The sequence below is a fragment of the Thalassophryne amazonica genome, chromosome 14 (assembly GCF_902500255.1).
Source record: "Thalassophryne amazonica chromosome 14, fThaAma1.1, whole genome shotgun sequence".
In the NCBI taxonomy this organism is placed as follows: Eukaryota; Metazoa; Chordata; class Actinopteri; order Batrachoidiformes; family Batrachoididae; genus Thalassophryne; species Thalassophryne amazonica.
In genome coordinates this window covers 12,418,891-12,432,227 of record NC_047116.1, presented here as the reverse complement: position 1 = coordinate 12,432,227, position 13,337 = coordinate 12,418,891, and the positions used below count along the sequence as shown (strand labels likewise).

The window sequence follows — 13,337 nt, the reverse complement described above, 5'->3', positions numbered from 1 at the left end:
TTTGCAACAGGAAGGAGAAGCTCCCTTTATTTCTCAGCTTATACATACAAACATGTTTTTACAAAACAGACAAGTGTAATTGTGTGTCTACATGGGTATTTACAAGCCTACTAATCTGTTTGATATCAGAGGAGGATAGGGACCAGGGAGCAAAAATTCTCAACCCCCATGGGAAAAGTTTATCTAGCAGTTTCCCCTTTCGTCACTTAAGGTGTGCAAGTGTCACTACACAAGACATGCCAAGAGTGTTTCAGTTACTGCAGAGTTAATTTAACTCTGCAAGTGTGTGTGTGTGTGAGAGAGAGAGGTGAGAACTAACATCACAATACATTTACATGGGGTGAAGCAACATTTAAAACTCTTTATATTTTAAACAAGTTTATTTAACACAATTTTAATTTGAACAGCATTAACTAAAAAGTCAGTTTAACTCAACAAAATTGTTGTGTCCTGTTGCATGATGGCAACTCACACAGACACACACACACTCATCTTCAACTGCTTATTTAAGATCGGGTCGTGGGGGGCTGGAGTCTATTCCAGCAGTCACAGGGCGTGAGGGGTTCACCCTGGACAGGACACTAGTCTGTTGCAGGGTCACATATAGACAAACAAACACATTCACACTGACAGACACTTTAAAGTTTCCAGTCCACCTAACCTGAGTGTCTTTGGATGTGGGAGGAAGCCGGAGCACCCGGAGGGAACCCACACAAACATGGGGAGAACATGCAAACTCCACATTGAAAGGCCACCCGTGGGAATCAAACCCATGACCTTCTTGCTGTGAGGCAACAGTACTAATCACTAAACCACCATGCTGCCCATGATGGGAACTGACTCTACAATATTTCACATTAGTGAAAGGAAAAGCTTAAAATCATGAACAATGTTTTAAAGAACTTGATTTAACACTATGATAAAGTTCAATGACCCACATGAGGTCAGCCAGTACACTCTGAGTGCCGGCCCCAAGCTCAGATAAATAAGTAGGGTAAAAGGAGGCAGGGTGTAACCTTAAATTTTGCCAAATCTCAGCCACACTGGGTGTGTAGCCACTACACTTTGAGTGCCAGTCCCGAGCCTGGATAAATGAGTAGGGTTGCGTCAGGAAGGGCATCCAGCTTAAAACAAGCCAAAATAAAGATGCAGAATACAACTCGAATTTCCATACTGGATCAGTCGAGGCCCGGGTTAACAATGACCACCACCAGTGCCATTGCCAAACAGGGTGCTGACGGAAATTGGGCTACTGCTGGGCGAAGAAAAAGAAGAGGACAATTTGTCTAGACAGCGGGAGAAGAGGAAAACTCGAAGGGTGGAAGTGAGAGCCAGAACTTTAATGTTGGTGGCATGACTGGTAAATGGAGAGAGCTGGCTGACATGATGGAGAGGAGAAAGGTAGACATATTGTGTGTGCAAGAGTCCAAGTGGAAGGGAAGTAAGAGCAGGCGCATAGGTGGTGGGTTCAAGTTGTTATATCATGATGTGGATAGGAAGAAAAATGGTGCTGTGGTTATTTTAAAGGAGGAGTATGTTAAGAGTGTGTTGGAGGTTAAGAGAGTGTCTCATGGAGTGATGAGTGTGTAGTTGGAAATTGAAGGGGTGATGATGAATATCATCAATGCATATGCCCCACAGGTAGGTTGTAAGATGGAGAAATATTTCTGGAGTGAGTTAAATGAGGCAGTGGAGAGTGTGCCAAACCATGAAAGAGTGGTGATAGCAGGTGATAGCATGGACTTCAATGGGCATGTTGGCAAAGGGAACAGAGGTGATGAGGAAGGGAGAAGTGGTGTGAAACGAAGATGTTCAAGAAAAAATAAGGAGAAAGAAACTGGCGAAAAAGAATTGGGATAGTCGGAGAGATGAAGAAAGTAGACAGTGGTACAAGGAGATGCAGCATAAGGCAAAAAGAGAAGTGGAAAAACTAAGGAAAAGGTGAGCTGTACAAGATACTAAACAGTAAGGAAGGAAAAAGGACTTGTACTGATTGGTTAGACAAAGGGACCGAGCTGGAAAGGATGTGCAGCAGGTTAGAGTAATAAAGGATACAGATGGTAAAGTCCTGACAAGCGGGGAGAGTGTGTTGAGAAGGTTGAGGGAATATTTTGAGGAGCTGATAGATGAAGAAAATGAGAGAGAGAAAAGGCCGGATGGTGCGGAGAGAGTAAATCAGGAAATGCAAGAGATTAGTAAGGATGAAGTGAGGCAGCTATGAAGAGGATGAAAAATGGAAAGGCAGTCAGTGCAGATGACATTCCAGTGGAGACATGGAAATGCTTAGGAAAGATGGCAGTGGAGTTTCTAACCAGATTGTTTAATAAAATCATGGAAAGTGAGAGGATGCCTGAGGAGTGGAGACGAAGTGTGCTGGTTCCTATTTTTAAGAACAAGGCTGATGTGCAGAGCTGCAGTAACTACAGAGGCATTAAACTATCATCAGTCACAGCATGAAGTTATGGGAGAGAGTAGTCAAAGCTATGCTTAGAAAACAGCTGAAGATTTGTGTGCAACAATATGGTTTCATGCCGAGGAAGAGCACTACAGATCCAGTGTTTGCTCTGAGAGTTCTGATAAAGTATAGAGAAGGCCAGAAGGTGTTACACTGTGTGTTGTGGATTTAGAGAATGCTTATGACAGGATGCCAAGAGAAGAGTTGTGGTATTGTATGAGGAAGTTTGGAATGGCAGAGAAGTATGTGAGGAACGTGCAGGACATGCACAAGGATAGTGTGACAACAGTAAGATGCACAGGAGGAATGACAAATTAATTCAAGGTGGAGGTGGGATTACACCAACGATCAGCTCTGAGGCCTTTCTTCTTTGCAATGGTGATGGACAGGTTGAAGGATGAGATCAGGCAGAAGTCTCCATGGATGATGTTTGCAGATGACATTGTGATCTGTAGTTAGCTTTAGTGAGAGTAGACAGCAGGTTGAGTCTTGCCTCAAAATGTGGAGATATGCTCTGGAGAGCAGGGGAATGAATGCCAGTCGGAGCAAGACTGAGTACATGTGTGTGAATGAGAAGGAGCCCAGTGGAAAAGTGCAGTTGGAAGAAGTAGAGTTGATGAAAGTAGATTAGTTTACTTGGGGTCAGCTGTCCAAAGTAATTGAGTGTGGTAGAGAAGTGAAGAAGAGAGTGCAGGCAGGGTGGAGTGGGTGGAGAAAGGTGGCAGGAGTGATTTTCCCCCAAAGAATATCAGCAAGAGTGAAGGAGAAAGTCTACAAGACAGTAATGAGACCAGCTATGTTGTACGGTTTAGAGACGGTGGCACTAACAAAAAGACAGGAGACAGAGCTGGAGGTGACAGAACTGAAGATGTTACGATTCTCTTTGGGAGTGACAAGAATGGAGAGGAATGAACATATCAGAGGGACAGCTCAGGTGGGATGGTTTAGAGACAAAGTCAGAGAGGTGAGATTGACATGGTTTGGACATGTGCAGAGGAGGGACCCAGGGTATATAGGGAGAAGGATGCTGAGGATGGAGCCACCAGGCAGGAGGAGAAGAGGGAGGCCAAAGAGGAGGTTTATGGACAGTGTTGCCAGTTTCAAAAAGTAATCCGATTACTGATTACTCCTAGAGAAAGTATCTTAGTTACTTTACTGATTACTCAATTTAAAAGTACATGATAGATTACTAGTTCCTTTATTAGTTACATTCAGCTGAATGTAACTAAAGTAACTGTGGCAACACTGTTTGTGGATGTGCTGAGGGAGGACATGCAGGTGGTCGGTGTGGCAGAGGAAGATGCAGAGGACAGGGTGAGATGAAAACCATTGATCTCCTGTGGCGCCCCCTAATGGGAGCAGCCGAAAGAAGATGAAGAATAGAGTTGATTGAACACTATTTTAATGGGAACATACGTAATAACTGCAAAGTCCACAAAATTGTTGTGTCCTGTTGCAGGATGGGAACTGACACTACAATATTTTTAGGTAAACCAAAAACATAATCTAACATATAATGTTTTGATCGACTTGATTTAACACTGTGGCAGAGTTGCTTTAACACTCACTGCAGAGTATATAAAAAAAAAATTCCGTGTTTTGATAGAGATTGTTAGCATGCGCTATTAGTTGCTTGTGATAGTATTTATTATTTTGCATGATGTTATACATGTCCTCCAAAACAAATTTGTGGAGAAAAATGCAGCAAGAGGTTCCTGGAATTCAGTCAGTACACGCACTAATCAAGATCAATACCTTCTTCCCACCATCAGTTATGGCGTGGTTTTCAATAATATTTCACTATTACTGAATTTTCATGTAACTTTTCAGCTTGTAGAATTTGTCTCTTTGTATTTGTTTTTCAACCAAAGGCCAACAAAAGCAAACGAAACCTTGCGAATTTCAAAAGTCCTTCTTCATTCATCACCCGTCTTTTCAAGGCTGCCCTGAAACATCGCGCGCATTCCCTCTACTGCTTCACTTAACATCTCAAAATGTGTCCACAGAGCAGGTTTTTTTAGGCTTGTTTCTTTATTTTGTTGGGGGGTTGCTGTTTGTGCTTATCACATGTAAAATAGCACGCCTGCTGTTCAAAAACACCCTCGGTGGGTTCAAATTAGCGCTCCCCCTTTTGTTGTTCTTCTGTTGCGTATACGGCAACAAAAGGACGACAATGTCTTTTTTTGATAATGGCTTCTGTGGCAATCAAAACATGAGGCCTTGTTGCATTTTGCATTTCAGATTTTGGAGTGACTGTGAACAATCAGGCAGGTTTCTCCCAAACTCACTGATTTAAAAATGATCAAAACTCATCAGCGTGATTAAAAGAAAACACAAAAGAACCCCCATGTGGGACTCGATTTCATTATAGCATAGTGATCGGGCATCCAAGCAGGTAAAAGGTGCGCAGCGAAAAGCTGCAGAACAAGGAGAGGACTTCATAGTATCCCATCTTTTATTAATGTCACTCTGTAGGACAGCAGGTTTTTGTCAGTCAGAATGGATAATGAAGATGTTGGCGAATCCGTCCCTTTAATACTCACATATTTTATGATAATGAAAGGTATTCAAAGAATGATTATGATGAAAGTGGGCTCCCCCGCTGATGTGCCAACAGCTGTGAAGCTAAGCAGTCTGCTGCAGGCACAGAATAAAAGGATCACACCCAAAGTATGCAATACAGCACAAAGACGGTTTTGTAGTCATCCATACGTCAACGGCATTGTTACACTTGTACAGTGTCGTAGAAAAACACTTTTTGTACCTCTGTGATCGTAGTTCTCTCTCCCACACCTGATGGTGGTTCGAAGGTATCAATACCTTAAATGGATTTCAAGGTCCGGTCTTGGAATCTTTCATAATATTCCTGATTGTTATTTAGAACAGGTAGATCAGTGGAATCAGAAGTTGTGGACTTAGGTTTGATTCCCACTCATGCTACCTGTCTGTGGTGTTGGACAAGACACTCTATCTGCATTGTCCCAGCCGTCGTACAGGCCTTGGCTGAGAAAGTAGCCAGTGAGGGACGCTGGCGTCCCATCCAAGGGGAGTCCTAGACTGGATTCACAATCAAGCTACCCATCCTTGGATAAGACACTTTTATCTGCATTGTCTCAGTCTACCTTGCTCTAAAGGGGTGACCTGCCTTGGCTGGGGAAGTAACCTGTGATGGACTGGTATCCAATCCAGGGGGAGCCGCTTCCCACTGTGGAAAATGGGAATACCGGCGGGTCTCAGGGCCCCTTCTCTCATTAAGAAATGGGGTTATTTTCAGCATTACTGAATCAGATATTGTTCTTTCTCTTTTTAAACTTCATAATCCAGTCGACTGTGATTAGTCCAATTCAACACCTTTTTAGTAAAGCTAACATTTTCGTGAGCAGATTAGCCTTTCAGCAACTGTTAGCTGACCATTTAGCTACCACTAAATTTAGTTCTGCTAACTCTAAAAGTAAGTTAAAATTAAAAAATATATATTTAGCAGCCAAAAATGTAATGTAAACCCAGAATTTACATGTTTCTGTTGGAGTTTATACAGGAATAAGCGAAACTGACACACAGATTGCACAAAGGCAGTTAGCATCAACTTGAGATCAAGCCAGAGTAAATGCATTAATTAGATTGAAATTACTTTTCCATGTGTATTTTTTGGGAAAGCCCCCTGTGTTTACACTACAACATAATTAAAAATTTTGCGCTTTTGTCGGTTTTGAGTTTTTGAGCAAATAAATAAAATCTAAAGCCAAATTCATATGGTAAAAGTTCAAATAAAAAAAGAGGGCAAAATCTGATAAACAATGAAATTATCTAATAAAAATGACCATTTCCATTTTTGTCATTACTAACCTTTTTTCTAAGTATTTGGGCAGAGATCTTGGTCTTGTTGCTGCCATTTCACCGTACTTTAGTTTACTGAACAAGATGAATCTAATGCGCACTAATAAGCCGAGTTCTTTGAGTAGACGCTTCACATCAAAGCACTGAACATCAAAACAGCTGAGAAACAAGGAAATTTCATTATGTGGTTCCAGTTGCTTCTTTAGGAGGCCACATGCAGAGGACAGTGATGGCCTTGCGTGCTTTGCCCCCCCACCATATGTGCGTATCAGTAACATCTTCTCAGCATCAAAGTGTTAACTGGTGTATTGTACTGTATGTGTAAACAAACTTGCCGTACCCTAAAGCAAAGCCATACCAGCCCGACGCAGCTTCAAAAGTTTCCTGAGAGCTGTAGGAAGCAGGTGAAAAAATAGAAGTGTGTTGAACTTTGACCTCAGGCGCACACTTGTTGACTGATGTTTCACACTGAGGTCGTCTTTTCCCTTGGTGGCGTTCTTCAAGAGGATCGGGGCTGTGTGCGAGCGAGCACGTCGAGTCCCCGGGGAGATCATCCCGTCTGTCTTTGAAGGCTCTGCGCCACAGACCTGTTTTCATACGGCAACGGCGGCGGGTTTCCTGTCTCAGCCGACCCCTCTTATCCTTGTGGACACTTTAGAAAAGGCTCTTGCCGCAAACACCTTTCTCCCATTAACTACAGAGGGGAGAGGACGAGCGGTGAGGCAGAGAGGGCGTTGAACCTCAGCGTGCCATCCGGCACAGGAACAAAGAGATGGGCATTAAAAACAAACAGTCACCACGCCGGCCCGTCAGCCGGCCGATACCACGCACGTTTAATCAGTTTCTTCTGCAGCTGTGTGCACAAAACGTGCTCTGTCCCAAGTGTAGCAACTTTTGAATGCTGAAACATTTGGGACTCTTCTGAGAGAAGGCCAACCTAAATACATCTCTGAACGGAGTCTTTGGATCCGCACATGCACAGCGCTCTGTACAGCTGACACAACACGGGGTCAGGGATGAAAAGACCGGGGGGGTTCACCAAGGATGAGTTCCACATGGGCCAACAAAACAGCAGAGTGCAGCACACTTGCTCCAGGGACAACGTTCAACGTTTAGCACTGAAGCAGCATCATCCATGAAGACGGCTCCTCAAATGAAGCTCTGTTTCTGCTCACATCTTGCAAACCTAATAAATCAATTTTTGTGAAAGTTCAGGTTTGGTCTGGGAGACTCACTAAAATTTTTGTGCAACTAGTCAGAGGAAAGTGCTAAAATGTTGAACAAGAACAATCAGGGATTTCTGACATTCGCCAAACAGATCACGATCTGTATCACCTCCAGCGGCATCTTCCATTCCCTAATATCTATTTGTGGTGCAAATTTGGCTAACTCTTACGTATGGGTCTAAGTATTAGCTTGTGCACGCCGATGGCCACACCCCAGTAAACCGCATTGGCTTGTCGGCTACACTAGGTAAGGATAGCACACAGAGATTCTCTGTGATGGAGTTTGCTTTGCTCCCACATCAGTGCATGAAGACTGTAAGCTTTCAGAACGTACTGTTGAACAGATGAAACAATGACAACATTATATCCCCCCCACCCACCCCCATATATATATATATATATATATATATATACACACATACATACACACACACGCAGTAGTGTTCAGAATAATAGTAGTGCTATGTGACTAAAAAGATTAATCCAGGTTTTGAGTATATTTCTTATTGTTACATGGGAAACAAGGTACCAGTAGATTCAGTAGATTCTCACAAATCCAACAAGACCAAGCAGGCTATGAAATTGGGCTATTAGTAAAAAAAAAAAAAAGTAGAAAAGGGGGTGTTCACAATAATAGTAGCATCTGCTGTTGACGCTACAAACTCAAAACTATTATGTTCAAACTGCTTTTTTAGCAATCCTGTGAATCACTAAACTAGTATCTAGTTGTATAACCAGTTTTTCATGATTTCTTCACATCTGCGAGGCATTAATTTTGTTGGTTTGGAACCAAGATTTTGCTGGTTTACTAGTGTGCTTGGGGTCACCGTCTTGTTGAAACACCCATTTCAAGGGCATGTACTCTTCAGCATAAGGCAACATGACCTCTTCAAGTATTTTGACATATCCAAACTGATCCATGATACCTGGTATGCGATATATAGGCCGGCATCTTCTGTCACAGCACTTACAGGTAACTCCAGACTGTCTTTGATCATCCTGGCGCTGATCAATGAGTGAGCCTTTGCCATTCTGGTTATTCTTCTATCCATTTTGATGGTTGTTTTCCGTTTTCTTCCACGTCTCTTTTTTTGTCCATTTTAAATCATTGGAGATCATTGTAGATGAACAGCCTATCATTTTTTGCACTTGCGTATAAGTTTTACCCTCTCCAATCAACTTTTTAATCAAACTACGCTGTTCTTCTGAACAATGTCTTGAACGTCCCATTTTCCTCAGGCTTTCAAAGAGAAAAGTATGTTCATCAGGTGCTGGCTTCATCCTTACATAGGGGACACCTGATTCACACCTGTTTGTTCCACAAAACTGACAAACTCACTGACCGAATGCCACACTACTATTATTGTGAACACCCCCTTTTCTACTTTTTTTACTAATAGCCCAGTTTCATAGCCTTAAGAGTGTGCATATCATGAATGCTTGGTCTTGTTGGATTTGTGAGAATCTACTGAATGTACTGGTACCTTGTTTCTCATGTAACAATAAGCAATATACTCAAAACCTGGATTAATCTGTTTAGTCACACAGCCTATTATTCTGAACACTACTGTATATATATATATATATTTAACATTTCACATGGCTAATGGATTTTTTTTTTTTTTAAAGAAAAGGACTTCTTCTAAGTCCTTCTGCTGAACTAAGTACATTATTGACTTTAAAATTACTGCAATGGATTTTTGTTTGGGTGCTTTAGTCATTGATGAAGATCCACAGGACTGTGTGCAGCCTGGTGATTTCCTGAAAAACCTTTTTGACAATTTTTCAGAAATTTCTTAGAAACAATCCTTGGTGGGGGTTGTCTGGTCATGGTAAGTTGGACTTTTTGATTAAATCCCTGTGGGGCCCCCAAGGAGGAGGAGAAAAGGCATTTTTCACACTGTTCAGTATATTACAGAAAAATATCTATAAAAAAAAAAACCTCTAATTAGAATAAGATTCTTTCAGAGGCTGCCTACAGTGGAAAAAAAAAAAAACTCATCACTGAATTGTCCAAAGCCAGCTACACCCCCCCAAAAAATAACCAGAATTAAATAATTTACACTTCTTAATCTATTGTTGGTAAACTGCTCAGTAACTTTTTCTATAATTATGCCCCCCCAACAAGCCTATTTCCAAAAAATAAATAAAATGGAAAGCCTCAAAACTACCTAATTTAATTTTTTTATGAAATTTTGGAGACATTCCCTATGTGACTACCTGGCCATAACAAGTTGGACATTCTGACTGAATTCCTGTGGGCAACTCCAGGGGCCCCCAAAAGGGTAAACAATCTAAGGCAAATAAATACAAATGACTTTTCTGTAGCCACTTTCCCATATTCAGTCAAAAAGACTTCAGAGTATTTTGATATGATATTGTGTATATATATATATATATATATATATATATATATGAAAGGACAAGATTGGAGGCCCAAATCCAGAAAGCCGGGAAGGATGTCAGCCAACTAACAGATGTACAGAAGGGCATCATGAGACACATCATGGGACACAGATCCTGGATAGATAAGAAGTACAAGATGTCCACAAAGACTCACAGCTCTGGCTATTTTTCTGAAGAGATACACCAGAGAAACAGAGGCTAAGAAAATAAATGGCCTGTTCTCCAATGACCCATCTGGGGTGTACTTACTCCAAGCTGAAGAACAGACCCGTCACAGTGAGCAATACTGGAAGAACATCTGGGAGAAAGAGGCATCACACACACCATCAATGCCAAGTGGACTGTGGACCTAAGAGCATACTGCAGCCACCGCCTAGAACAACCAATCATCATCACAAAGGGAGACATCCAACGAGTCTCTGGATGTAGATCTGGACAGCACCAGGGCCTGATATGATCCCAGCTACTGGCTGAAGAATTTAACAGCACTCCATGTGCCCCTGACAGCACAAATGCGTGGGCTAGTTTGAAGGAAGTGTAGTTTTCAAGGAGGGTCCACATTTTTAAAACACACCTCCACAGTCTATATGTATTTGTCTCGCCGTGTTCATCCAGTAAGATGTGCCCCTTTCTGTAAACTTTGCACATGGCTTGAAGGGCATCAGGGACTTCCTTGATTAATTATGTCGTACATCTGACTGTTGACATCAAATAGATAACCAAAGACCACTGCTCGGGGTTTCATGTGCTGATGGCAGACAGTAACAGAGATAAATTTCAACAGTCTTGAAATTAACATCGGAAAACTGACGTGGATAGGCAAAATTTATATGTACTTACAATGAAGGTAGGAGTGGTAATAAATCAAAATGCTTTATTTAATTGGGCATATTAACATTTAAAGCGGGAATCAGTTTTTGCCAACCTGGGGTATTCATCATCAGTTGAAGCACATCTACAGTAGAACTACTCTAACTGGATAACCTCATGGACTATTAGTGAGGTCGCCTGGGATCTAGCACGTGTTATAGTCTTTTGTAAGTTGTGTCAAAATTCTGAGTGCCAAGTTCAAGTAATATAGACTGAGCCAAAATATGATTTTTGCACTGATTAAACCAATCAGGTAACTGTAATGACTGTTTCCACTACGTGGTCTACCCATGTGCCAAGTTGGGTTAGTTTTCCCCCAAGAGCCTTAAGGATAGCTTCCAAATTTTTGGATTTTAAGTCCATTTGGCCCACACCACAAGCTGAGCGGTTCCTGCAAAGGGGGGGGGGGGGGGGGGGAATCAGCTTAACTTTTCCATCCATGTCCATCTAGCACTTTCTGTTGTCCACATTCCATAAAATAACATCCCATGTGTTATCCATTGCATGTGTATTTGTCCATCTTGCTTATTTTTGTCATTTAAAAGTCCTTGTGTTAAGTAACAGTACATGATGTGACGTGCTACTGAGTTCCTGTTCATTGTTAAACTCATTCCCAGGGAGGCACTGTGTTAAAAATGAATTCTACATATAGAAAAAAAAGTGTGTCTTACATGCCGGAAAATACAGTAAACACTCCAAACACAAAACAAATACAGCAAATGAAATTTCTAAAGATCTTAAAAGTTGGTGGTGGAAACAACTTGCGGGTTTTAAAACTGCATATGCAGGCAACAGGCAGGGTTTCAGTGCACTTGGTTTAAGTGCAGAAGGTTACCGGTTCAAACCCCACCCCCGCCACATTTCTCCATGTAATGTGGAGTTCCTTCAGGAAGGGCATCCGGCGTAAAACTTGTCAATTCAACATGCAGATCCATCTTGGATTTGTTGTGGCGAGCCCGAGTGCAAACAAGGGAGCAGCCGTACGGGACTTCATACATATACAGGCAACAGCCCATTGGAGCCGGTGCTTATCCCAAGATTCCATAGTGTGAAGTAGATGGGACACCAGTCCATCACAGGTTACTAACTAAGCAAAGGACAGGACCCATTTACAGCTGGGTGGACTGGATTAGACAGACAGCGTGACTGGGAACTAAATCCAGGTCAACATATTGACTGTCCAACTCCAGTGAATCCAATCAGTTAAATAAAAGCTTTCAAATAATCGTGGAGTTTCCCTTGATCGCAAGAAAGACTGCTTCTCTAATAAACCCATCTGAATGAAACGTTGTGGAACTTGTTGGGTCTGGAATAAAGGGTAGATCTGAATAAAAGGCACACGTCAGGAAACTCTACGACCTTTTGCCTCAACATTATAATTCTTTGCTAGAGGTATTCACTCAAACAACACAACTCTGGAGTATCACAGATCCTGCACTTTATTTCCAAGTGGTACAAAGCCAGAGCTTTTGATCCCGAGTCTCTGGTGGAGTGTGTTTTACGGCAGGCGGGGCTCCCAACATACTCCATTAGGGCGTTTGCCGTTTGAGCTGGTCCAGTTTGCGTCGCAGCATGTTATAGTTGTCTTTAGTCCCCGGAGCATCGGGGTCCAACTTTAGAGACAGCTCGTAGTGTTTCTTTGCCAGCTCCAGTTTTCCCCAGCGATGATAGAGCACGGCTGAGGATAAAGAGGCAGCAGTTTCAGCTTGCGGGTCAGAAAGGTGACAAAATACGCTTCTGCTGGTTGAACAGAGTAAATCCTGTGGGCTTCAGACAGCGCAGACGCTGATCAACCCGGTGTAAAGTACGTGGTACAAATCCTGGTATGTCACAGTAGTCTTACCTAAATTGCCATGGCAACTAGCAGAATCTGGATTGATCTGAAGAGCATGAAGGAAGAAGCTCTCAGACTCCTGTGAAGAAGCACACAAGTACACAGTGTTTACCTTTCTGCACCTGAGCAACATTTTTCTTTGATTACCACACAATATTTTTCAGTCTTTAAAGAAACTCCCAAGAGCCATTTTCATTATAGATTAATCTTGATTAGTTTAATGTCAGAAAATCAATTTTCATCACAATTATACCGAAGGTTGATGTGGCACCAACAAACATCCCAAAAACCTAAAATGCTTGATTTAAAAGAGATTTGAGGAGCTAGAACCACAGAATAACCACCATTTCTGTCGAAATAATAATAATAAATTCTGCTAATGAACATATTGATCATTTTAGCTCCTAAAAATTACAATACCTATTTAAAATTCTTAACAAGGATGTGAAAGGAAAAGGAGCACAACAGACCCAAGGTGGAGAAAAAAAAAAAAACAGGTTGACCTTGTATTTCTCCAACTTCCCCAGGACGTTGGCCAATGAAAACATGATTGTGTGATCACGTGGGAGGATCCTCAAAGCCTCTCGGCCAATCAGCTCTGCTTGGCCCAAGTTACCTACAAGAATCCAATCCAACAAAAGTTATGAGATTCAGCTTTTTAAAAAAAAATATATTATTTGCAAGAATTGTGAGCAATCGAGAAAAAAAT

At 41.8% G+C, this 13,337-nt stretch overlaps 1 protein-coding gene and 1 long non-coding RNA gene across 2 annotated transcripts in view; one reads left to right on the top strand and one right to left on the bottom strand.

The window, feature by feature from the left end:
- Positions 1 to 13,337, top strand: part of LOC117524205 — a 283,790-nt gene that overhangs the window by 237,327 nt on the left and 33,126 nt on the right. The window lies entirely within an intron of this gene.
- Positions 12,291 to 13,337, bottom strand: part of tmtc4 (transmembrane O-mannosyltransferase targeting cadherins 4) — a 35,658-nt gene continuing 34,611 nt past the window's right edge. Inside the window, exons 16-18 of the mRNA XM_034185971.1 lie at positions 13,132 to 13,244; positions 12,638 to 12,707; positions 12,291 to 12,472 (exon numbers count right to left, since the gene is read on the bottom strand). Of these exons, the coding sequence (XP_034041862.1) occupies positions 12,324 to 12,472; positions 12,638 to 12,707; positions 13,132 to 13,244 (332 nt within the window). The 3' untranslated portion in view covers positions 12,291 to 12,323. The remainder of the gene's footprint in view (positions 12,473 to 12,637; positions 12,708 to 13,131; positions 13,245 to 13,337) is intronic.